Raw genomic sequence first — 24,714 nt, 5'->3', positions numbered from 1 at the left:
CGGTCCCCGCCGCTCCTGCAGCCGCCCGGCCTCCCCGGGCGCGCCAGCCAACCAGGCGGGGGAGGGGGCGGGGCGCCGAGGGGCGGGGCGGGGCGCAGCGCACACCTGAGAGCCGCCCGCCGGCCGGCCGGCCAGAGCGGAGCGTCCGCAGCCGCAGGTGGAAGCCTCGCTCTCGGCATGCTGGGCGGCGGCGCAGCCGGACACGGGCTGGCAAGGTGAGCCGCTCCCGACCCGCGACGCCCGCCCGCACCATGGCCAGCGCGGCCGCCGAGCTCGCTCTGCTCACCTTCGGTAAGTGCGCCCGCCCGCCCGCCCCCGCCGCGCGAGGAAGTTCGGCCGAAGCCGCCGCTCCGCTCGGGCCCCTCGGCTTTCCAAGCCTCCGCTGCCCCGCCCGCCCCCCGCCCGGGAGGAGAGTGGTGGCTCGGCTGAAGCAGCCAGGCTGGGGAGCTCGCCCTCCTCGATGAGGACTACCTGCTTTTCTTTCAAGAAAGGGGGAACTGCGCTCAAAGCAGCTTCCCAGCCTTTGGCAATCTGGGGGCCTCCGTAGCGGATTTGTAGGCACCAAGTTGGCGTCTAGGTGAATTGCGACTGTTTACCTCTCCGTGCGTGCGAGGTTTGTGCTTCCAGTATCTGTCAGAGAGAGAGAGAGAGAGGGAGGGAGGGAGAAGGAGGCTGATCTTCAGTTTTCAATTGAACTATTTGATATTGGACAGAGTTTTGCTCTTGATCATTTTCTCTGCCTGGCCTAGTCATTTTTTCCCCTTCAAGGCCTTCTAGGGAAACTTTGCAAACCGGGGAGTGTTTCTTTCTCAAAGGCTACTTACTCTCTTTAAAAATGTGAAATAGCTGGATAATTTACAGAGGGGCTGTTTGGGGAAATGTGACAGGGAATCAAGAGCTCCGATCCCTCCAGTCTTGAAAAAGAAATCCTTGCTTTCAGAGCTGAGTTTTGAGGGCATGAAGGTGTGAAGAAAGACAAATTCCCAAAATGCAGTAGAGAAACACACACACACACACACCCCGTCTCCCAGCCTCTCCAACCCTTTGGAGTCAGCAGGTCAAGCCAGGTACGTCCCTGCAATGCTGTGGCGCATTTGGCACGTGCCCGCAAAGCTTTAGCTGGCATCATTTTCCAGCCAGCCCCGAGATCTCCCTCAGATTGGGGAGCTGCCACTGCATCGGGAAGGCAGAAACTGCCTCCAGGGACTCTGGGTGGTTGGGGATCCCCATGGCCGTGCCCCACTTGTGCCGCTGGAGGTTCTGGACTTTACGGTGGCAGCCCATTCCGAGAGCCGGGAAAGTCTTCCCGAGGACGGCCTGGGCTCTGGCAGAGCTTCCAAACGTGCCCTGGGTGGCCCTGCTGGGTTCTGGGCGAGCTCTCCTCCTTCCAGGGTTTGGCTGTGTTTTGTTTTTGTTTTTTATAGTTTTGTCTTTAGAAACTTCCTTCCTTACAATTTGGAAACTTCTCCCTTAAGGAGCTTTCAGCCAAAAAATAGATTTGCCCTGAGTCACTACAGTGATGCCATTCCTGCACAGGACGTAGGAGAGCAATGCGGTTGAGAAATTCCCGGCCCTGGCCTCCAGGCACCCTCATTAAGCACCCCGAATGCGGACTTATCAGCCGGCTTCCTTCCTAAGTGCCTTGAATTAAGTGGGAACTACTTTGAGTCAACACATTTCAGGTCTGGCTGCAAAATTACAAGCTGGAGAATGCCGCTTTGTTGACAAGCCCCGCGCATGGCTGCCGATGGGCAGAGCGGGGCAGTCGGACAAGGCCTGGGGAGAAAAGGAAAGTTTAATGCCCTCTGCTCGTGGCCCCCAGCAGGCTGCGTGTGCTTGTCTGGAGGGAAGCCGGTTGTCTTCCAGAGGATATTGCTGTGGAACGATGTTAATCATGGTTACAATGAAACTGGTCTACTTCTGGAATTCAAAAGTCTTTTTGGTTGTGTAACAGTTTTCAGATGGGCACATAGGTTCACCAGCTCCAGGTTCACCCATCATTGGGTGACAGCCACCCCAGACGAGGTTTGGCTGGGCTTCTTCAAATATTTCAAGTATTTGAAAACTATTTGTCAGCAACGGGCTGTTCACAGAGGCCTGATAATCATCTGATGAATCTTCCTTAAGAAGCAGATGATAGAAACCAGCTTCCGCTTCCTCCGACTCCAGACAGGGTGGCTGTGCTTATTGGAATTTGGGGAATTGTGTTCCCAACGTGTCTCGGGCACAACGCTGAAGGCTCTCGTGCTCGTACCCCGAGGAGTGCTGGGCTGTTCTGTGGGAAGAACTGCCAGGAGTCTGAACACCACCATCGCCTCCTGAGCAGATTACCCCATCACAGTAGATTCAACCAGATGCTTTTGCAACATTGTTTGGGTGCAATTCTTAGAGGGTGCATGTTTTTCTAGAGCTAGAATTGCTCAATCGTTGTTACATAAAGAGGCTGCACCTTCTTTCGAGGGAGGTATGCATTCATCTCATAGTATGGGGCCCATTCTGGGAAGAGGTTTCCCGCTTGTCTCCTGGTAATGCCTGGGTGAGCAAGAAGCCAGACAACGGCCAAGGAAGGCCTTACTTTCCAATCCGTGCAAGTGCTCCCTCTCCTCTGGGGGGAGGGGTGACTCTTCCGGTATCCCGAGAGCACCATCGTTTTCCTTCCCCCTCTGAAAGGCCAAGCAGAGGGGTCTTCCTTGGAAGGGGTTGCTCGCTGCCGTTGGACTCCTCTCTCGCGGTGTGTGTCAACCTCAGAATTCTGAGAGTTGAAATCCTCGCATCTGCTCTGCTGGACACAAATCCACCGAGAGAATGAACCAGGCTCTCCTTGTGTTGGTTTTCAAACTTTGGGGGTCCCTCTCACCTTAGCCCTCTAGTTCTCAGCAGGGCTGGGAGGACCCCAGTCTGATCTCTGCAAAGGCTTCCTTGTGTGCAGGAATGTGGCACCTGCCTGCAACACCTTAATGCAGCCACACCTTTGTGGTGTGGCCCTTCAGCCACAGCTGGCAGTGAAGCCATCCGAGGGAAAGTCATGGCTGCTTTAAGGTATTACAAGTGGATGAACAGGTGTGTTTTCTAGAGATGTAGCAGCTGTCCAGCTCTAAGATGCCTCTTGGTCTCTAGCTTTTTAACCAGGTGAGATTATTGCAGAGGTAAGTCCCTGCCAGGTCCAGCAGTGTTTTTACAGGTGCTGCCGAACTAATCTCTCCTGTGCACCATTCGCTGTGCAGTCCTCTGTTCGATAAGTAGCCAAACTCGTCCTTAAAGTCCCCGAGTCTCAGGGTTCTGGTGCCTGAACTTGCACAGAAGTTATCCTCTTCTGCTGGCTGACTCTCCTGGGCCGCAAGCTCTACTTTTCAGCAGCCAGGTGGAGTTCTCCCCAAATTGTTGGCCCAGTTTTGACAAACAAATTCAGACTATCCAGTAATTAGGAAATCGAGGAGACATATAAAGAACCCCTGGATATGGGAACCCCTGAAGGAAAGGTTCAAGGGTAGATCATAGATGTCAAATTGATTATTTGAGAAGGACTGTCTGGAATTGGCTGGTTCCTCTTAATCTCATTCAGCTGAGCAGGTGTTAAAGCAATTTGACTGCTGTTCAAGTCTGAGTAATTTCGTCTTTGCGGCCGTATACTAAGCAATTCAAGGCAACGCCTCCGACTTCTTACTGCCAAAGTCACAGTTAGGCTGCAAGGAGGTTTTGAAGGCCTCTGGCTAGACAGGGACGCCCCTCTGCAAGGAAGGAAGAACCCCCCCCCCCCGCACTCGAGGAGGAGGAGGAGGAGGAGGAGGAGGAGGAGGAGGCTCCAGTTGCGTTTCCAAGGGCCAGGCTGCTTCCAGCTGTGCTGGAGTGGAGAAAAACGGCTTTTGTGTGGCAGGAATGCCTGGGATGGGAGAAAGCTCCGTGGGGGGAGCGGGCCCTTATTACCCGAGTCCGTTCTTTGGGGAGGGGGGAAGAGTTCCCGCAGGCCCAGCTCCAGAGGGCATCAGGAGGGGCAAGAGGGAACAGGAGCAACCTGTAAGGATCGGCTTAGGCTTATTTTCAGTTTTCTTTAAGGAACTTCTTTCATCTGCGTTAGAAAAGAACATCTTGACAAATGGGAGGAGGACGTTTTCTCCACTGGTTCTCACGTTTGCCAGGAGTTTGAACACCCCTGCTTGTGGCTTTTCAACAGAGGAACCCTTCCTGATTCTGGCTAGGAGGAAGCGTAGCTGAAAAACCTGTTGTGGGAATCCTGCCTTTTTCTCTGGCTCACTTTTTTCTGGTCCTCAGAGTCCCGGAATGAACCGCTCCGCCTGCCCTTGGCTGGCAGATTCTCCCTGCCCGGTTTCTCTCGCTGGCTACTCTAAAGGGAGCTGCCTGGAGCCGGGACGCCGAGGGCAGACATGGTGGTGGGCTCCACGGTTGGGGGAGGGGGCCGACCGGCCCTCCGTCTGCCTTCTTTCACAGCTTGTAGAGCAGTGTTTCTCAATCTCAGGGCCTTTGAGGTGGGTGGACTCCAGTGCCCAGAATTCCCCAACCATGGGTGTCGAGGCAGTTCTGGGAGTTGGAGTCCACCCAGCCTAAACACTGCAGAAGAGGAGGCGGAGCCTTTCAGGGGAGGCAAAAAGGGCAGCCGGGTCCCCTGGGGTGCAGACCGCACTGGGACAGGGCAGGGAGAGTCTTTGGCCTCGGGGAACCTCGAGGGGAGGCCTCAGAATGGAGGGACCAAAGTCCTTTTTCTGGGCGGTTGCTGTTCTGCGCCTGCTGTTTTATTTCTGACATCAGGTTGGAGGACTCCTTTCCACCTACACCCAAGCACCTGCCCTGGCCTGTGAGCTGCCTGCATAGTTACTGCCTTGAAGAAGAAGAAGAAGAAAGAAGAAAGAAGAAAGAAGAAGAAGAAGAAGAAGAAGAAGAAGAAGAAGAAGAAGAAGAAGAAGAAGAAGAAGAAGAAGAAGAAGAAGAAGAAGAAGAAGAAGAAGAAGAAGAAGAAGAAGAAGAAGAAGAAGAAACACGGCCTAGAAGTGCCCTCAGAGCCTCTGGAGGAAGCAGCCACCTTGTATTAATGCTGTTTGGGGGGCTGTCGGCACCCCCCTCAGCTCTCTGGCCTTTGTGCATTTTCCGATCTTCTCTTTTGAAGCGATGGCTTGGATGATACGGCAGAGAGTTTAAAGGAACAGAGAAAAAGAGGCCGAGACCCTAGAAAGGATGCAGAGAAGACGAGAAAGGGCTCGGAGGCCAAACCAGACGAGAAGTCGCTCTAGCCGAATGAAGAGGAGGGTTAGGGGGCATAACGCAGAGGTGGGATTCAGCCGCTTCTGGAGAACCGGGAGCGGAAATTTGGGGTAGTTGGGAGAACCGGCCAAGCCCACCTCTTCTCGGCCTCCCATCGAGTCCCAGCTGATCGGCTGGCTCTCCTTTGGTTGCCCTGCAGAGGAGAACGGAGCTGGAAAGCAGGGCGGTGGGGTGGGGAGGGAAGGGGGATTTTGCAGTATCCTTCCCCTGCCAGGCCCACAGAACCAGTAGTAAAAAAATGGAGTCCCACCACTGGCATAAGGTGGCCTCCAATAATTGAGGGGCTGCCGGAGGTAAGTCGGCCTATTCTCCAAAACTCCTGAGGGCACAAAGCAATGCGTGGAAGATCGTTAGAGAGAGATTAAACCTAGAACTAAGGATAAATTTCCTGATAATTGTGAGAACAATTAACCAGTGGAACGACTTGCCTCCATATTAACTATTTGACCACGATTCAGTTCTATGATATGGAAACATAGGGCTGGCAGGGATGGTATAAGGTGTCCTGCTCAAGCAGCGGGCTGGACTAGAAGACCTCCAGGGTTCCTTCCCGCTCTGTGATTCTGTATTCTGTGTTGTCTTTTCTAAGTGATCCTCTGTGAAAGTTGCCGCCTGATTAGAAGAAATAAGGGGGGAGGGGGAAGTCTAAAGTTTCAGGCCAGGAAGGGGCCCCCCTTTGTCTGAGAAAGAGGAAGGTGCGGGGAAACTTTTCCCCCTTGTTCCCCCGTTGTGGTGTGTAGAGAGACGCCACGGAGGCCATCGTAGCTGAGCTCTTTGCCCCCTGCTTCACCTGGCATCCTGCGTGGCAGCTCCCGTTGGTGCTGGCCGTATGGGGGACGATGCCCAAGCTGGAGAGGCTCTTCCTATAGAACACCCCCAAACAGGACGTTCGTCGTGACAAACTGAGACGCAGCATCGTTTTGCATCTTTAGTGGCAACCATGTCAGATATGTGTCCTCTCCAGGGCAGAAAAGTGTAGTTCCTCCCTTAGTTTTCAAGGAAAAGAGGAACACGAAGTTTTGTCCCTTCCTTGTGCAACTGTTATAAGGCGTTAAAAAAAAGAACAAAACTCAAGTGTCCAGGACAAGGGTTAGCAGCACACCCTTTTCCCAAGAAATCTAGAAATGCGTAGTCGCCGTTTTCCATTGCTGAGCATCTTCTGACACGGATCTCAAGAGGAGAGGCTACGCCTCGCTTTATGTTTCACATGTGCCGCCTGTAACCCTTAGAAAGTTTGGAACTTGTGGGGTGTGTCAGGTCAGAGTCAACGGTGCTTAATCGTTTTGCTCCAGACTGCTGAGTTCCAGCCATGGGGGGGCCGGGGGGCAGGGCCTTCAGGAGTTTCTGAAACGAAACACGTTGGATGCCCTTCAGGGTGGAATCTGGCATGAATGGCTGGCGACCTTGGTCCCCCTTTAACCCTCACGGGATTGCAGTTGCATCAGGATCTCTTATCACGGGGATTCCTGCTCGGAGGGATTGTCTATTTGACCACCCAAGTTGGAGGAGGCTCCGTATCTTCCCCGGGTTGCTTTTCTGGCCGCGGAAGTGTCCGAGATGGAGAGGTGCCAGCGTGAGGGTTGAAGGCCCTTCCTTCTCTGCCACCGATCTGGCCTCCCTCTTTGTGGCCCAGCCAGTCTTGGCTCGAGAGGGAAGCTCCTTGCATGGCTGAAGAAGGAAACGCAGCCGGGAAAGCCTAACCGAGATTGGGGGTCGTGTATAAAGAAGGTAGCCATCAGAAAGGTGGCTTGTTTTTAAACATCGAAGTGAGCCTTGTTTTTTATAGCTTGTTCTATCAGGAGCCGAATTCTGGGGGTCTCTCACCTCCATGGGGTGGGTGGGAGGAAGGGGGGCTAAGGCCAGGTTGGAAAGAGACATTTTGGCCCTCCTGCTGAATGGGGAAGGGGCTCCGGGGGCTTCCCAGGAAGGACCCTCAGCGGTTTCACCCTCCAAGCAGGGAAGCCCAGCCGGCCGTTCCAGCAGGGGATCCCTCTGCTGAGTCGGGGGCGCCCCACCCACCCACGCAGCTCCGGGTCTGCCTGCATTTCATCCAGAGACCAGGCTTAGGGCAGGACGGAGGGTCTCGCCGAAGCTCCATCCTGGGAGGTTTTCAAAGAAGAGTCAGGCAGCCCCTCGCCTTGGGGTGGGTGGGGAGGGGAATTCCTGCCCTGGGCAGCAGGGGGAGGGCGGACTAGAGGGCCTCCAAGCCCCTTCCTGCCCTTGGATTCCAGGTGCCTATGGCTGAGCCTAGCACATCGTAATGTATACCTGTGGCAGGCAAAGCCTTATGGACCTGTGGACTCTGCTCTTCCCAGCTATGCACCTTGTGCAAAATTGCCCCCCCCATGGGCCCTCCCCCCTTCCCAAGAAAGTTTGTGCAAACGGATCTCTTTCTGCTGCTGGTTTTCTCTGCCTCGGTTCCTTGTTCCAGTGGCTGGGGGTACAGGTGGGTCCCCCTTGGCTTGGCCTTCTGCCCCCATGGAGCAGCCGGTGCAGGCCCCCCCTGGGTCGGGCGGCAGAGGGAGGGAGGGAAGGAGGGCGGCCTTTTTCTGCCTGCAGCCTCCCTCGGGTCCCCCCAGGCCTCCTTGCAGGCTGCCCTGCGTCTCCCAGGGTTGGGCTTTGCTGGCCTCGCTTGGAATCCCGTTCCTTGGCGGGTGGCTTGATGGAAGCCCTCCCTCCCTCCCTCCCTCCCTCCTCCCAAGGGTGCCAACGTGCTCCCTGCTGCTGCCGACTGAAAGCCCTCAGGGGGGGCATGAACCTCTGCTCCAGCGCCAGCACCTCGGTTCCCTCTTCCCAGAAGCCGACAAAGGCAACGTGATTGTGCAGGCCAGGGTTTCGGCCCGGGGGTGTTGGTTCCTTCCCTGCCATCTCACGGTGACTCATTGGCATAGAATCTCAGGGAGGGGAGGGGGTCAAAGTACAGCTTTTTATGCCAGGGCAGCGTAGCCGGAGCCGAACCCTGCGGCCTTGGCTAAGTTCTCCAGCCCTGCCCACACCCTCGTGGAAACGGCTGTGCTACTCCCCAGACGGAAACCAGGATAGGTCTGCTTGGACGATGGATGTGGTGCACTTCTCCCTTCTCCTCCACCCTGGAGTCTCGCCGGTTTCTGTTTTGCGGTCCCGTCAGAGGGGACTCGGCGTAAGGCAGCGCCAGGCCGGCCCTGAGCTCACCTGCAGGCCAAGCCCCTCCGTAAACGAGAAGGCCCCTTTCGCGAACGGCAGAAGCTGGGGCCCGGCTACTGCTAGCCAAGTTTCCCTCAGTCATTGACAAAACCTCTTAAAATGTTCGAATTTTGAAGGATTGGAGTTTGGCTGAGCAGAGAATTCTTCAGGACCTGAATTGGGCAAGCTTAGGAGGCTGGATTGCTCCTACTGGTTTCCCGGGGGCCGTTGTGGGAGCCGCTTTTTCCCTGGTTTGCCTTTTGGAGGACTCGCACTTGGGGGCTCCTTTCAGGTCCCTCTGCCAGGGGGGGGGTTTGCAAGAGCCGTTGCATTTAGAGCCACTGCGGCAGCTGCATATATTGCGCAGGGGTCCAGCAAGGGAGGGAGGACCTGGGAAGAGGAGGAGGATTCGGGTTTTGCTTCGGTGGCCTCAAATCAGGCCACATTTTTTGTGTTCTGTCGAAGATCCAAGTCTGGGTGTCCGGTCGGAGCATTTATAAAGGGGGAAAGAAAAATAGATCCACCTCTAGCCCTGACAGGGACAATCCCTCCGTGCTTGAGAAGGTCAGATGAGTAAATACTTTTCCTCCGGGAGGAGAAGAACCTTACCTGGAATTGCTCTCGGGGCTTGGATGGCAACATTTTGGATTTCCCCTGACCGTTCTGTTTATAGACTTACAGACTTCGGTGGACAAGAAAGCAAATATTGGGATAGGATTTTTAAAGCCCTCAGTGTGTGACTGGAAAGGGGAGAGTCTTGAGACTCTGGGCCTCCGATTCTTTCGAGCGGCATTTCTCAACTTTCCACAACTTTAAGATGTCTGCACTTCAACTAGATCCTCAGAGCAAAGTATAAATATCGATAAATATCCAACCCCCCAATTGCAATAGCAATCTACTAAAAGCCGCCTGCTGGCTGTGAATTTGTGGGAGTTGAAGCTCACAGATCTTAAAGTTGCAAGGCTGAAAAACTCCCCTTTAAAAGCTTCTGGTTGTGCAAAAAGTGGGCAGCCTCGCTCGCCAGGGCTCAGGTGGCGCCTAAGGGGCCTAGGTTCCAAAGCAAGTTGCCACGGAGGGTGGCTTGCAGCTACTGGTAGCAGCCCTTGACACACCTCTTCTCTTTTTCCTTCTCTCTCTCCCTCCCCTCAAGTCCAGCTCCTTCCCCAGTTGAAATTCAAGTCTGTTTTCTTCCTGCAAACGGGACCTAGAAAAATGGTTGGAATGTATGCATAATACGTTCAGAACTATACTGGTTTTGCAAATACGAGGCTACTTTGGAAAGTAAGTCACAGCAAGAGCTGCTGTTTGGACTTCAAGTGGATTTGCTCACGTGCTGAATGCCGATATAATTTCCCCCTCACCAGCATTTCAAAGGAAGAGAACGTGTAGCTTGCCGTAGAATCGCCATGTGCTACAGGTAGATGCGGAAATAGGCATTCGGTCCGGTGGGCTTGCTCTAGGACAGCATTTTTCAAACTGGACAGTTTTAAGATATGTGGACTTCAACTCCCAGAATTCTACTTGTGTTTGGCCATTAACAGACTCAAATAACAGCTCTTAAAATACATTGCCACAATGTGATGCCATACAATCAAAATGTAAAAGTCAATGTGTAATTTCCAATTAGCTGCTTGATTGTTTTTAACTTGGATGTTTTTTTCTTGTAGGTGTTTTGTTGGCGGTGTGCCAGGCCTTAGAGAACACCACAGCAGCCTTGAGGGGTGAGTTTATTGCATCGCAAGATGTCCCGTCTTCAAACTTCACCCGCGACTGCTCTTATCTTTGGGTGGGGCGGCGTCAGGGCATCTCCCAAGCATCAGCCACTCTGGGGGCTTGGATACACGGAGGACATGGGCCCTGCCTAGCCAGAGGCCTCCCAGGGGGACTGGGCTTGTGGCCACTTGCAAGCGGGGAAGGCTGTAAGCCCACCTGCTTAGGAGGCTGACTGGTTGGTGACCGCTGGCCTAGATTGCAGTGGGGCTGGGTCGTTTGTGAATCAGCCTCTTGGGGGAACTCAGTTCTGAGCAAGCGCCTGAACCAGACAATCCCCTTCGGCTCCCGAGGTCCGGAAGTGACAGAACAGTTAATCCGTGGGACCTCTGGCCTCCCGGAATTGGGGAGGGGGGGGGCTCCATCACGGGAGGTTTCCAAGAATAAACCGGACAGGCATTTGACTGTGAGGGTGTAAGGACTCCTGCCTTGGGCCGGGTTGGACTAGTCTATGTCGTCATAAGCCAAGGACTACACCAATCACCATTGAGCCCAAAATTTCTGTGGCTAAGCATGGCCTTTGTTAACTGAGTTTTGTAACCTTTTTGCCATAGTTAAATAAATCACTGCAGTCACCGAGTGAGTGTCTCCCCTTGGCTTTGTTTGTCAGAAGCCACCTGGGAAGGTGTGACAACCTAACCCCAGGAGCCTGTACCTGTCATCAAGGCAGGCCAATTGCCAAGCCCCCCAATTCTGAACATGTGAGGGTGGGAATCGTGCTGCAGTCGAAAGCGTGAGAAATAGTCCCAAGTTGCTTTTTTCAGGCCCGTTTGTAACCTTGAGGGGTCCCTAAATGTTTGGCTATGAATTAGGGACCCCGGTGCTCTTTTGTTCCTGCCTTGGTTCCTCTCTTGGCCAGCGTGGGGTGATCCTGAGGCGATTACTGCTGTCCCTGGAGGGATTTCTCTTTTTGAGGGTCTTGTCTTTCTGAAAATAACATTCCTTATTCCAGAAATATCTGGGGCTCAGAAGCTAAGCCGAGGTCCCCGCCTCTTCGTCTTACTGAAGAATTTAATCCTATGTTTAAAAGCTGCTCTGTTAACAATGAAATATGTGGCCAAATCTTGAAATGAAATCTCTGTTACGGATAATGTGCATTTCTGCCAGGGCAGACTTTGCTGGTCAGTGAAATGCACCCGATTGATCAGATTCACAGAGACGCACCTGCTGTGTGTGAGAAAGGCAGCAGGAGGAACCTTGACCTCTTCCCGGGGCCCCAGCCTCTTCGGGGGGGGGAGGCATTTTAAACACACGCCCGCTGGGCTTCCAGAAAGCGGCTGGACCTTGCTTAAAATCCCCTCCCACAATTTCAGCATTCGATTGCAGCCTTTCAGGACGCGTGTCCGGCAGTTGCCAGAGAACTCCTGGCCATGCGCCAGACTGCCCCCCGTCCATGGGGCTCAAATGCTGCGGTGCCAGTTCTGCAGCCAGCACCCCAGGATACAGCCACTCTCAAGCAGGCCTGGACGGGGCTGGCTCTTTGGGGGCTCCGTGGCAGGGCAGAGCAAGTGATCCAGGGATGCCTTTGCAACCTCCCTGGATTTGTCTGATGCTCAGGTGAGTCTTTCCCATGTTTCATTTGGGGAAAGGGCTTCTGTGTCCTCACTCACCCCCAGACCCTTGAGCAACGGGGTCTCTCAATCGCCCTCATCCCTGCTAAAGAGACTCCGGCAGCGGCTTCTCCAACGTACTTTTGGAGGGCACCACTTACTAATTGCTAAAATATGCAGGTGTGGCTCCAGACATCTCTGTGGTTGGTTTTTCTCACGGCCGCTTTCGGTGGCATCTTGTTTGGCAGCTTCCCGTTGATGCTGCTGAGAGTAGCATTTGGTGCCAGCGTTGGCTCCACCGGCGTTTCTCTGGAAGCGTTTTGCTAGCAAGGGAGGCTGCATCCAGGGCCTCCGTTGTGGAAGGAGCACCCCTTCTTTCCTGCCAGGCAAAATGACCACCGGCCATGTGGCGGCCAAGGACAAGCGGCATTCCTCTCTCTCAGCTTGGTTTTAATTGTAGGTTTGCCTCGGTCGTGGCACGCCCTTCGCACCCTTGGTAACACGTGTCTGCTGCTGCTGCTGATGGCTCTGCTTTTAGCGTGCTGCAGTTGTTATTCTTTCACTCAAATAATTGCCCGGGTTCTGCTGGGCCTGACATTTTAAGGAGGGTTCAGAGAAACTGGCGCTGGTTCAGAGAAGGGGAGGGAACATGGCCGGGAGAGCTTGAAAGATCCGGGAATGTTTCGCCTGGTGAAAAGGATGATTGCCAAAGGATCCAGAAAGGGCCCCCCCGAGAAGGCTGATCTCTCGTCTCATCCCAGAGAACGATGGGCCCAAGGCAGGGGAAGAGGATTCCAACTCCTTTAGACGGATAAGAACAGGAGGATCAGGGACCAAGGAAGGGGACAGGCAGGCACCGCTTTGCTGGAAGCCAAGCCAGGAATCGTTTTGTGGGAAGGCTGATAATTTGGGGGTCCTACAGGAGGGGACGAGACTGGGTGTCCTCCGTGGCCCCTTTCCAGTCGGTCATTCTAGGACGCTACGAAGTGGCATCTCCAGTGGATCCCTGGTGATTCCCAGGGGCCGCGGTGTCTCTTCTCTGGGTGGCCGTGGAAGTTTTCTTTAGGGCACAGCTGAGGGGAGGCGGGAAGGCAGTTTCCTGCCTCCCATCAGGATCTTTCCTGCTATCCGTATGTTGGGCCTCTACATCTGGAATGTTTAGGGTGAAAAAAACCCAGAGTTTGGAAGTAGCCATCAGCTTTCGTAGAGTTCCTCACAGAACATTAAGCTAATATTGCATTGGTGCATTTCTTAACCATATGCTGAGCAGCCCCCCCTCCCCCCCCCTTCACTGGCAGGAGCTTCTCGGGGCTGCTGTGTCTCCCGCTACTCGATTGTAGTCACTGCAAAATCTGGCAGCACAAATTGTCCTGTTAAGCCCAAGTTAACAGTCAGTGAAGTAGGAAATACAGTTGTGCAGTGGAGGGAACGCAGTAGCGCATTAAGCAACCCACAAGGCCCACAATCCCTTTCCAGTGACCAGACTGCCTGGAGTTTGTGGGCATTAAAAGTCACCTGGCTCTGCAGTTGGAAGTGTGGCAAACGGGAGAGGGTCAGCAGTGGGTGGAAGGAAACTCAGGGCAGCGTCTTTCTCGGGCCCGCCCTGACCTCCTCACCTCCCTCCCCGAAAAAGGAAAGTCAGACTCTGCAGTCGACCTGCAGGATTTGCCCCAATGGTTCCTCGAAGGCACCTCCCAAGTTCTGGGGCGGGAGAGCCTTCTGCCTGCCTCCTAGTGCCCCCACGCCCCCTTTGCCCCAGCTCTGAGCCTAGAGATTCAACCCGGCCTTCTTTGGCTTCCACACGCCAGGGTCTTCCCCCCGATGGAGAGAGTGGCACCTATGCACCCGCCCAGCCCCAGCCACTGACTGGGGACAACACCTGGATGGGAAAGGCCCGATGGAGCTTGGCTTGTGGGGTCAACAGAGCCAGCTTCCGGAATCTGCTCCGGCCGGCCTTGGTTGGAGCTGCTCCGCATGGTTGTTGGACAGGGTTGGCCTGAGTGCCAGAAGCCAGCAGATCAAAGGGGAATTGCTAATTTCGGCTGAAGTGGCGTCTCTGTTACTCATCAAGTAGAAGTCCTGATGATGCGTTACAGCTGTGCGGCAGCTGCCGAGTAAGGCGGGGCACCTCGGTGGCTAGTAAGGAAGCACAATTGTTATTTCATTCTTCCCTTGACTTCCCCGCTCTTGTGCGAGGTGTGGGATGCTGCCGCTTTGCACACCCACCCACCCCCCCCATGCCGGCATAGTCTGGAGAAGCAGAGCGAAGCCCGGCGAGGCCGTTGGGCAACAGCGGGCAGAAACCCAGCAAACGACGTGCCCAAATAATGGCTCACCTATTCCGAGCATTAGTCAATGTGTAACAGAAGGTAGCAAAACCTATTCAGGTGGGGAAAAAAGCCAGAAATCCAGACAATTGGAGATGCCATTTAAATTCCCTCTCTGTCTGTCTGTCTGTCAACGCACACACACACACACACACACACTATAAAAAACAGACAATTTGAGAGCTACCCCGGGCCAAAATGGAGCCTTTGTGCAACCTCCCACCACGTCTACAAGTGTAGGAAGGAAGTCCTTGAGTTTTCAGCTATGCGGGGATATTGTATCTACTTCTATGCGCATTTGAGAGGTTTAGCAGTAGGAAAACATTGTCAGAGCTGCCAGAGATTTCAGGGTTGACATTATTGTGGGAAACTCTCAGGTACATGAATATAGTAAAGTCCTTCTGGTGTACCTTAAAATAGGAAGAAAAATGGGGGAAAGGAGCGTGAACAGAAAGGCCGGTTGTGAGGGCGATTACAGTCCTGCATCCGAGGTGTCCTCTGCCTTGCCTGGCTCTAGAGGCCCACACACTTATTCTTTGGCAACAGCTTTGCCTGACTCGGACAGTGGCCCCGTAAGTGTGAAATTGTCCCACTGCCTGAGGTCCCTCTGAGGTTTGGTGGGTTTTATGAAAGGATATAATTGAAAGGCAGTTGAGGGAGAGAGAGAGAGAGAGAGAGAGAGAGAGAGAGAGAGAGAGAGAGGCATAAACCTCTCAGCTTTTCACTTTTCTGTCCAGGGCCACAGAAATATTGTCAACTTGGTACGGTGGGACTGCACAACAAAACCCCAGACATGTCTTGATGTACGTAGGGTGTGTGTGTGTGTGTGTGTGTGTGTGTGTGTGTGTGTGTGTGTGCAAGGTGGGGGATGTTCATGCTTTGCCCAGGTTCAAAGAGAAGGAGCCTTGGAGACTTGCAAGGGGTCAATTCATGCTTCGCGGTTATTTACGCAGCAGCGCCGTGTTGAAAAGTAGCCTGTGTCCGTTGGGCAGTTCCTTCCTTCCTGGCAGTGGAATAAAAACCCCTTTCTAGCAGCTAAGCTTGACTTTGGATGCGACGGGGGAAATACAGGAGGCTCTTTAACCTCCACCTCAAAGGGGCTCTTTCTCTTCACTCTCCCTCTGCCAAGTCCTCAAGGTGGAAACGGCCACCAGCAAACGGAAGGGGGGCCTTTTCCTAACGGGAGCATCCGCCACACCGACTTGGCTGCCTCCAAGGCATCATCCGCCCGTTTCTTCCCTGGCAAAAGTGTGGTTGCGAAGGGCAGGCGCGCTCACTGGTGCTGGAAAGGGGATTCTGGAGTCAACTGGTCCTGGTTTTGTGGGGGTGACCACATGCATGTGGTTGTCTTTCCTGCTGGCCAAGAGCCCGAGGTTGAGATCCTCTCTTCTCGGCGGTTCTTATATCTTCCCTGTGATTCAGTTCTCCTGCTGTTCGACCTGACTAGAACGGAAAGTTTCTTCCAATGGTTAATGTTTCTCAGTTACGTTTGGCCGTGAAGGTGTTCGGCAGAACTATTCTCAGGGCTGCTCCTTTACTGTGTGGACAGAGCAAAGCCGGTATATTTATTCCCTTACGTACCTATTAGCTTTTTATCCTGCTTGTATTGCTATTATAAGTGCCAGACACGCCTAATACCGAATATGCCCGTCCTTATTTTCCCATCATAAACAACCCCATGAGGTGGGGGGGGGGGCTGTTCCAAGAGCACCGGGAGGCCTGAGCTTCGTCCGCAGATCTACGCCGGACTCTTTCACCTTTTTCTTCCTTTCTACCCCAAATGGGTCGGAAGCTCTTTCTTAAGGGCTCCTACAAGCATCTCCTTTTAACGCAGCTCCCTGTTACAGAACCGGGGTTGTCCCGTCCCAGGTGGGTCAGGCAGGGAAGGCACGTAGCTGACCCCACCCACCAAGGAGCCTCTCGGCCCTTAGCCTCCTCCTCCTCCCCCCCACCCCCCACCCCTTGCATGGCCCCCTGTTGCTCTGCTGCCTGGGCTTTTCGGCACCTTTGGGTTCTTCTCCCCGGGCCAAAGCCAGGAAGCCCCTCAATTTTCAAAGGTTCCCCGTCTCAAAGCCGTTTAATGTCTTCCAGGCGACATGGTCCAGGAAACGGCTTCAATTAATTCTGGTCTGCCTGGCCTGCTCTCCCTTGTTGGGAACAGAAACTGGGGAGGCTTTGAAATGGAGCCGAGATCTCCGGAGGGGCTCGCGGCAGGCGGGACGCAGACTGCAAGCTCTTTGGGGAGGGTCAGGGGGGCATTTGGGGCAGGCGAAAGGGACCCCCTCTCATGGTAGGAATCCAACACACACACACACACACACACACCCAATTCCGAGGAGGGGGAGGATGATCCTCGCCCTTTGCAACATAAAATGGGAGCAGCCAAGACATGGCTGCCAGTGGACGGTGTGTGTGTGTCTGTCTGTGTGTCTGTGTGTGTTATTCCTTTGCCTGGTCTGGGAGGAAAAGAGCTGGAGGGGAGACCAGCCCTTCTCAACCTGGGGGATCCGCGATGTCGTCATGGGGTGGGGGTGGGTGGTGGGTGTCCGCGAAGGCTCGAAGAAATGTTACCATTTAAGCCTTGAGCCTCGGGGGTCCTGTGGCCACAAAAGGGACTTAAAGGGGGTCCCTGGTGGAAAAAAAGGTTGAGAACTGCTGGGGTTAAACTAGGTTAAGGGCTGTGACAAACGTATCGTGGTCTGGGGTCTGGGAGCAGGCCAGGCCGGCCTGCAGCATGACTGAGGGCCTCCTCGACAACTCAAAGTTACAACGGCACTGAAAAAAGGGACCCCGTGGCCGTTTCTCATACGGCTGTTGCAGGGCTCAATTGTGGTCAGAAGTTGAGGATTAATTGAGCTGGCGTGGAACTGAAAGGGCCCTTGAAACGGTCCCTGGCTTGCAAGAGCCAAACATGGGGCGGAAAGGAGAATCCCTCCGTCTCCCCTCAGGCCTGTGCTGCGCCCACTGCAGCCCCCCTTGTGGGCTGGTCCCCGTCCTTAAAGCGGGGCGTCTTTGTTGATGAATGTGAAGGGAGGACCAGAGCATTTGAGGTCGGGTGCATGGCCGTGAGGGGGGAAGAGGGTGCAGCTTCCTCTGGCCTGAACCGGGAGCCGCAGGCGAGGGGCCCGAGAAGCATCCCTGAAGGACCGGGGGGGGGCAGCCATGGCTGGGGGAGCAGAGTCAAGGCCCCTCCTGTGGTTGCCGTAACGACCCTCTTGCGTTTTTTGGCATCCTGGGGACGCCCCTCGCTCGGCTGCCTTGTGGGTGGTGGGCGAGGCACAGGCTGCCTCCATCCCACCCTTTTCCGCCCCGAGACTTAGCTGCTTTAAGTAGTTCTTGCAACCCCCAGCCCCCACCCCCCGTTGTGTCCTGGATGTGTCTGATGAAACAGGCCGCCCTGTATAAAGGCTTGTGCTGTGGGAGTCCTTTGCAGTGGGACAACCACAGTCAATCCAGTAAAACAACAGATGGGATCAGTTTTAAAGGGCCGCAGCGAAGCCTTTGTTGTTCCCAGCAGAAAAGATTTAATGCCACACACACACACACACACACACACACACACACACACACACACACCTTGGAATCCGGAAGTCAAGAATTTGGGCTTCAGAAATCATCGCCTCCGAGCACTGAGCGATTTCGGACTGCAAGCGCCTCTGGTCTGCAACTTGGATCCCTCCGGAATGAGGCTGCTGGCCAAGGGCTGCTTGGCTGAAGTTTGCCTCTCCCGGTTGTCAAGGCCCATGAAAAGGGAGGCAGAGCCACCCACCAGCGGTGCTCAAGTTCTCAGGATCCGCGTAGGGCAAGCTGCTTCTTCCCGTGAAACATGAAGCGTGGTGCAACTTTGGGTTGATTGCATGACGCACCTGGTTGCACCTGCTGGAGGGCTTCACGGGGAGTTAAGGAATGCCCGCCAAGGGAACAGCGTGCGGGACTCACGGGCAGCGCTTGGAGGCTGGAAGGCAGCTCCGGATAGGGCAGCGGGGAGACCCGATGTGGAAAGCCGTGCCGAGCATGGAAGTGATTCGGAAGGCAATTTCAAGACAGATGCTTCCAGAGGCTGGGACTGATGTCACGCTCCATTAGCCTCTTCCTGCAAATGGATGTGGTTTGATGGCAGTGCATTCTTTCTCAGCCCACCGGCCTGAGAAAAATATGGCCAACTTCCTTCCTGGGCTCAGCAGCTGTTTCTGCTCCAGTAGCGTCTCGTAGCCGGATCTCAAGGCAGGCAGGATGAAAGCGGGGAGCTTGGACTGCGGTGCCTTCCCTCCCAGGACCCTCTGGGCTTTTAGTTCCCCTGGGGCCTCCCAAGAGGGGGACTAGAGCGTCATTTCCCTACAAGTAGTCGTACAAGGAGGCCTCGCTTAACAACTACAATTTCAATGGTTGAGTGAATTGGTTGTTAAGTGAGATGCCGCGTGACTGCCCACTAGACTGCTCCACTCAGTGACTGCACTCCTGGCCCTCTGGATTGTGGTCATTAAGGATGATATGTGTCATTAAGAGGCAGAGCCCCAGGTAAGGAGGACACGGTGCCGCCTCTGGGAGCAGAGTGGCAGAAACCCTGGGAAGCTGAAAATGGCGCCTGCCGAAATCCGAGCAGGGTTTTCAGCCCTGGAGGGGAAGGCGCTCCTGCATGGCTGCGCCAGTCTCTCAAAGCCCCCCTGAGACGCCACGTGGCCCCCTTTTTACCGGGCAGCCCTGCTGTTCAAGAGCTGAAATTCCTCCCCCTCAAAATCCATGGAGGCTTTTCAGCCCCCGAGGGAAGAGACGCTCCTAGCTGGCCTGGGGCTCCTTCCCTCCTGCCCTGGAGCGGCTCCCAAGGACATCAGCTGCCCTCCTCCCGTCAGAGGCGGCCTCTGCGCCTCCCTCGGCAGGCGACTCCTCCAACCCCTTCCCAAGGAGGGGAGGCGTCCACAGCACCCCGCAATTCCCCACTGGCTTCCCAATGATTGCAGGAGGTGCCTGGGAACTGGTTGTAAGTGGGAGCAGGTTGCCGGGTGCCCCAAATGCGGCCCTGTGACGATTTGGAATCCCGGTTGACATATAAGTCTTCGTTTTGTATTGTGCTGACACTTGAAAATAGGAATCCATTATAAGCAGCAGACCGTAGTTTGTTCCCGGCCGCAGATCATGGGGTGAGAAGAGCAACAGCAGCGGAGGAGGAGGAGTTGGAGTTGTGTGAAGGACCGATGGGGCTTCCCCCTGGTCCCTCTTGTGATAGGCGGATCGTGGTTTGGCCTTGCTGGGCCTTCACACGGTCTGGTTTCCCTGCCTGTAAAATGGGTGTAATAAGACCTTCATCATAGAGTTAAGCTTTAATAAAACGTTCTGACAATCTTCTGGAGAAACTCCGACTGGCTCCAGAAATCAGGCTGGAAGAGACTCTGAGCGGCCTGAATGCAGATATGAAAACTAACCGATCTTTTTGGGCACGTAGGTCCCCCGATGGCAGCTGCAGTGAGATCCCACTTTAACAACTGTCCAGATGCCCACAGCACCTTTTGTTTCCACGGGACTTGCAGATTCCTGGTGCAAGAAGAAGAACCTACTTGTGTGTAAGTGTTTGCTTTGGCCTCGTGAAAGGCCTGCGCAGGGCAGTTAGAGCTGGGGGGTGGAGGAGAGCAAATGGAACAGCCAAGAGGCCTCTGGGCCTGGGAGGACTCCCTGCTGGCTGAGACCCTGCCGGAGGGGAAGAGGGAACCGCTGGGAACCGCTGCATTCGGAAGGGGGCATTCCCTGAACTCAGGGCCCCAGAGCAGGAAAGGCCCAACGTGGCTGGGGAATTGGGTGTCATACCCCTTCAGCAAGGGGTAACTGCATCTGTGTGCACCAAAAGGTAACACCCCAATTGGAACGTCTGTCCTGTCGGCCTGTCTGTCCCTCCCTCCCCCCCACCCCTCCCCCTCCCTCTCTCTCGGGTCACTTCTTGCTTCAGAAGAAAGGAAGCAGCCTGGGTCCTGCTGTCCCTGCCCTGAAAAACTGTGTGTGTGTGTGTGTGTGTGTGTGTGTGTGTGTGTGTGTGTGTGTGTTTGGATGCGCAGAAGGACTTGCACGCTGGTTGCACAGGACCCCCTGCAAGACCCCCAGGGATTGGAGGCTTCCTGGGGCCACCCAAGATTCCCAGCCTCCACCTGAACACGGCGGCCCCGCTCTGTCTGTGAGGCCGGAGCAGAGCCGGCTTGTTAACCAAGACCACCTTTCACAGCTCCAGTGTTCTGCAGCTGGCCTGCCCCCCTCCCCCCCATTTTGGCAACTTCAACCCCCACGATTCCTCCACTCCTGCTAGGGGACTCTGGGAGTTGAAGTTCACAAGGCCGAGAAACACCACCTAGATACCACCACACTCCCTGCCTGCAGCATCTGGATTAGAGCATCCTGCACAACCGTTAGTCCAGGAGGATATCAGGTTTCCTGCTGTGGGTTGGGGGTTGGACTAGAAGACCTCCAAGGTCCCTTCCGGCCTGTGATTCCCTGGTCCTAGGATTTAAAAAGACTGAGTGGAAGAGATGAGCCGCACAGAAATGGAGCCACATAGAAAGAGGCGGTGGGGAGATTGGATGGCCGGCGCTTCTCCAGCTGCAAAAGAGCCGTATGCCGGTGCTTGAGCCTGGCTCTGGGCCCTGGGCGGCAGGCGGCTGGCTCCCCTGCAAGCCCCTCGCGCTGGGCGGCCTGGAACCCGGGCCGGCGGCCTTCCCTCTCTCCCTCCCCTCCTAAGACGAGGCTCCCGCTTTCCTTGCCCAGGTGCCATTCTGGGTACATGGGTGCCCGGTGCGAGCTCGCCGACCTCCTGGCAGTGGTGGCTGACACCCAGAAGAAGCAAACCATCACCGCCTTGGTGGTGGTTTCCATCGTCGCCTCCATTGTCGTTACCATGGTCTGCGTCCTGATACAGTGAGTATAATTCTGCAGGGGGGCGGCTTGAATGCGCCTTCGCTGGAGGCCCCTGAAGGGGCACGGCTGGCATGGACTCCCGTGCGCAGCTAAGCTCTCCTGGGCAGGCCGGGGCGCGTGGCAGGAGCCTCGGCTTCTGGGGATTGCAGCCTAGCTTCCTCCAGGGGTTTGGGAGGACAAAGGGTTCCGGGGGGCCTAGTTCTTGGGGGGGCTTTGGGGTCAGTCCGCCATATTTGGCTTTCAGTGTTGGGTTAGCCAAAGAGCTGCTGACAAGACTTGGATTCCAGTCTTGGATTGAAGGGCTGAGGGACCCTGGTCCGTTTCTGGTGTGGATCCGAGCTTCTACGGGACCCTGCAGACAAGTCTTGGTTCAGAGAGGCTGAAGCCACGTGGCCCTGGCGCCCCAGGGGCTGCCTCCCAACAAGCCCCCCATTGTTTCCGCTCCGGAAACCAATTCTCCGCTCCTTCCTTTCCCTCCTTGCCTGCCAGCCATTCCCCTTCCTGGCCCAAACTTCATCGCCTGATTAACCCGCCATTGTGTGTGTCTCTGCAGTTGCTGCAGGATACGGAAGCGCTGCGAGTGGTGCCGGACGGTGGTTTGCAGGCAGGAGAAGCCCACTGGGCTGCTGAAGGGGGCCACGTCTTGCTGCCACTCAGAGACAGGTAAAGCAACCGTATCTGGGCCAATCTGGCACTTGTCATTTCAGACAATCAAATCCTGGTTCTGTCACTTGGCACGGGCAGAGGAAGAAGGTTGGCACTCGAGCAGAAGGAGGCCGGCTGGAAAGGGAGAGCCCTGGGGGTCCGGGCCAGGCGAGGGCGCAAGGTGGGGGGAGGGGGCTCTCTGGGGAGGGGGTCCGTGGCGCCCCCATGAAAGTGGGCCCAGAGGGACAGAGTGGAGACGGAGGCTGAAGCCTGGTTTGTAACACTCAGCCTGAAAAACACCAGGCCTCCAAACAGCCCGGATGAACAATGAAAGAGGTGAATAAAACAGCCTCCTCGCCTTTGTCTAGTCTCCTGCTTGAGCAAGGGGGGTTAACTAGAAGCCCCCCCCCCCCCAAAAAAAAGTCCTTTCTCCAACTCTGTTATTCTGTTAAATAATCCCTTTCAAACTCACGATGGTCATCCTCCCCTTGTGTGGTCCCTGCTGCCTAAGGCCTTCCAGGGCAAAACCCAGAGGTTTCTTTTGGTCTGGACTGACCACCTCGCTTGTTTTGCAGTTGTCTGACAAACCCCAGACCGCCAGATGGGAACAGCACAGAGTTGTACCTGAGAGGCTTACAGCATTCTGATAAAAACTTTAATACGGACAAGACGGTTCCCAGAGACGTACCAGAAAGCCAGAGTGGTGCAATTTTTGAGGCCTTCTCCGGACCTTCCACCAGAACTTTGCTGAAGGAGCTGCCTGGTCAGTGCAGCCTCTGACTAAACCTACGGGGTGGTTTGTGACCAGCAGCAAATCTCCAAGACTTCTTTTCGGTCCAAAGAGAGAAGAGCGACAATCGGCAGCTTTACTTTGCCTGCAAGCACCAAAGGAGCAGCTTGTTCGCGGGTGGGGTGCGTGTGTGTGCCTGGTCTGTCTTGGAAAAGGTTTATTGAATGGAGACGGGACCCAACGTCCCCTGAAGGGCTTTGCCCCTACCCGTTGCGTCTTTGGACCCCTCTCCAGCGGAAGGAGGCGCCCCTGGAGACCTCTGGGAGCAGCCCAGCCTCCCTGTGGCTGGTCAGCCTCAAGCGTCCTTGGAGAAGGAAAAACAGCAGCCTTGTCCGTGTTTGTCGTATCCTGTTTGGGGAAGGGGGGGGGAAGGGTAGACTGGCCCACCCACCCTCTCCGAGCCAGAGGAGAGCAGAAGGTCTTGCCCAACTTCCTTCCCTCCTTCTGAGTCCTTGCTCCTGGCCACGTGAGAAAGCCCCTTGGCCTCCTGGGCCGGGGTCTCCAGGTTACTTGGTGGCAGCTTTGCTACCTTTTCCCCACAAGAAATCAGACCCGAGAAAGCTTAGCTGTTACATGGCAGGTGGAAATGGGGCGTTGGAAGAGGCGCGTCTGGCCTTGTTTTTAATACTGACTTAAACGCCTTTGAACTAGAGGAGAAGTTTACTAAAAATCCATTTTTAGCAGGGGTGTTTTTAAAACGCTGCACCGTTTCTAGGTTTACGTGCTTGCATGGGATTTCTGACTATTGCAATGTTTCGGGAGATAGAAGATTCCTCCAAGTCACAAACATTCCTTAGGACTGGGGACAACATTCCACAATTGTGTGGGTGCTTGCGTGTTTTGACACACACACACACACACACACACACACACACACACAGGCACGACATAAGGGTTTGGCTCCAAGAGGGAGGTAGATCTGGGAAAACCCTGTGCAAGCGTGTGGTCGGATGGCCTTCCACGAGTCCAGGGGAACTTTGGGAGTCGAGTTCTTCTCATGAAGGCTGAGAAGCCCCTGAGGTGGTGGGAAGGTCTCTGCTGGGACCAGGCCTTTGACAGGCGCATGGAGGTTTAAAAGAAACCTGTGCCCAGGTAAGTGAGAGACGAAGAGATCTGAGAGATGTTTCAAGAGCCAACAATTAATTCTGATTTGCATGCAAGCCAAAGCATCGGTTTCACCTTCTTTCCTTTGCTGATGGAAAGAAGGCATATTTGCCGACACTCCTGATTTTTCAGGTTCCATTTCCCCAAACGGATGACTCGGCATGCCAACGGGAGCTTCGTGCCATGAACTTTGTGGCCCTGTGACAAAGGAATGAAATGGGGACATTGGTTTTGTTCCTCAAGTTGTCTGGCTGACAAAGGCTTCTGTTATTTTTAGTGGGCCGATTCTTTTTCTGCCCTTATCCTAATGCCCTATCCCTCTCTGACTTTCCTCGAAGGAGAAATAATTGGGGTTTTAAACCCGCCCCCTTCTTCCCAGTGTCTCTAGATTGGGAGTGTCTCAAAAAAGTAAAAAAGGAAGAAAGGAATTCCAAGGAGCTTTCGGTGGAGAATCGCCTCTACGCAGGAGAGCTGGTTCAGGAGCCCCAGCATCAGGGCCCCCCCCCTGGCTTTTGTCCGGGGTTGGGCTTTGGATCGTTTGAGCGGCAAACCGTCCGGGACAGGATGGTCTCCCCTTTCAAGGGGTGCGGGGGGGGGGGGGGGGGAGGAGCCTCTGCTGAAGGCAGCCTCCTGCTCTTCTCCGGGTTTCTGTTGTGTGAACAGCATCCTTTCAGCTAGCCAGGGTTTAATCTGATGTGACCTGGACTTACGGGATTAATCAACACTAAGCTGAGCGTAGAGGCTTTTGGGGAGAGAAATGGTTTAAAAGTTTCACAGGAAAGATTTCTGCTAAGGCAAAAGAGCCCTTTTTCATCTTAAGTGCATTTGAATTATGCTGAATTATCAGCCACTAGATGCCTTTTCCCCATTCTGTGTGTTGACTCCAAGTTAACATTTTGTCCTTTTTCACAATTTAAGTTTAGTTTGGTCCATAGCCAAATTGAAGTTTTATTTTTAACCAAGGTTACACTTTTTTCTTCTGTATATGTTGCACTGAAGGTTATTATTTAATATTTTAATTTATTGTGTGGATAAATTAATTTGATTCATGTAAGATATTTCTGTGATTGGTTGTTATTTCTTCCTTAATACGCTGAGATAATAGATATTTAAATGAGTGAAATACACTTTTCATAATACTTTGTTGTATTTTTTTTAAAGGAAGACTATAAATTAAATAAGGAACTCTTTATGCAAA

The 24,714-nt window shown here is 54.5% G+C and overlaps 2 protein-coding genes across 2 annotated transcripts in view; one reads left to right on the top strand and one right to left on the bottom strand.

Moving 5' to 3' along the window:
• Positions 1-253, bottom strand: part of VAMP5 (vesicle associated membrane protein 5) — a 13,675-nt gene extending 13,422 nt beyond the window's left edge. Inside the window, exon 1 of the mRNA XM_026715271.2 lies at positions 106-253. Coding sequence (XP_026571056.2) covers positions 106-253 — 148 coding nt within the window. The remainder of the gene's footprint in view (positions 1-105) is intronic.
• Positions 91-24,714, top strand: TGFA (transforming growth factor alpha). Its single transcript, XM_026715268.2, has 6 exons — positions 91-291; positions 10,104-10,157; positions 19,524-19,641; positions 20,828-20,977; positions 21,531-21,640; positions 22,198-24,714. Exons 1-6 carry the CDS (start codon positions 252-254, stop codon positions 22,203-22,205), a joined length of 480 nt encoding a protein of 159 aa, XP_026571053.1. The 5' UTR covers positions 91-251; the 3' UTR covers positions 22,206-24,714.

The sequence above is a fragment of the Pseudonaja textilis genome, chromosome 9, assembly GCF_049901715.1.
Source record: "Pseudonaja textilis isolate UNSWEBS1 chromosome 9, rPseTex1.2, whole genome shotgun sequence".
NCBI classification, from domain to species: domain Eukaryota; kingdom Metazoa; phylum Chordata; class Lepidosauria; order Squamata; family Elapidae; genus Pseudonaja; species Pseudonaja textilis.
This window is presented reverse-complemented; position numbering and strand designations above follow the sequence as displayed.

What these genes read in the sequence shown, in the direction of transcription:
- TGFA (XM_026715268.2), top strand. Translation starts at nt 252, where the DNA reads ATGGCCAGCGCGGCCGCCGAGCTCGCTCTGCTCACCTTCG. An exon ending in CACCACAGCAGCCTTGAGGG is followed by an intron (nt 10,158 to 19,523) that starts GTGAGTTTATTG and finishes TTGGGCACGTAG; the next exon opens with GTCCCCCGATGGCAGCTGCA. An exon ending in GAAGAAGAACCTACTTGTGT is followed by an intron (nt 19,642 to 20,827) that starts GTAAGTGTTTGC and finishes TTCCTTGCCCAG; the next exon opens with GTGCCATTCTGGGTACATGG.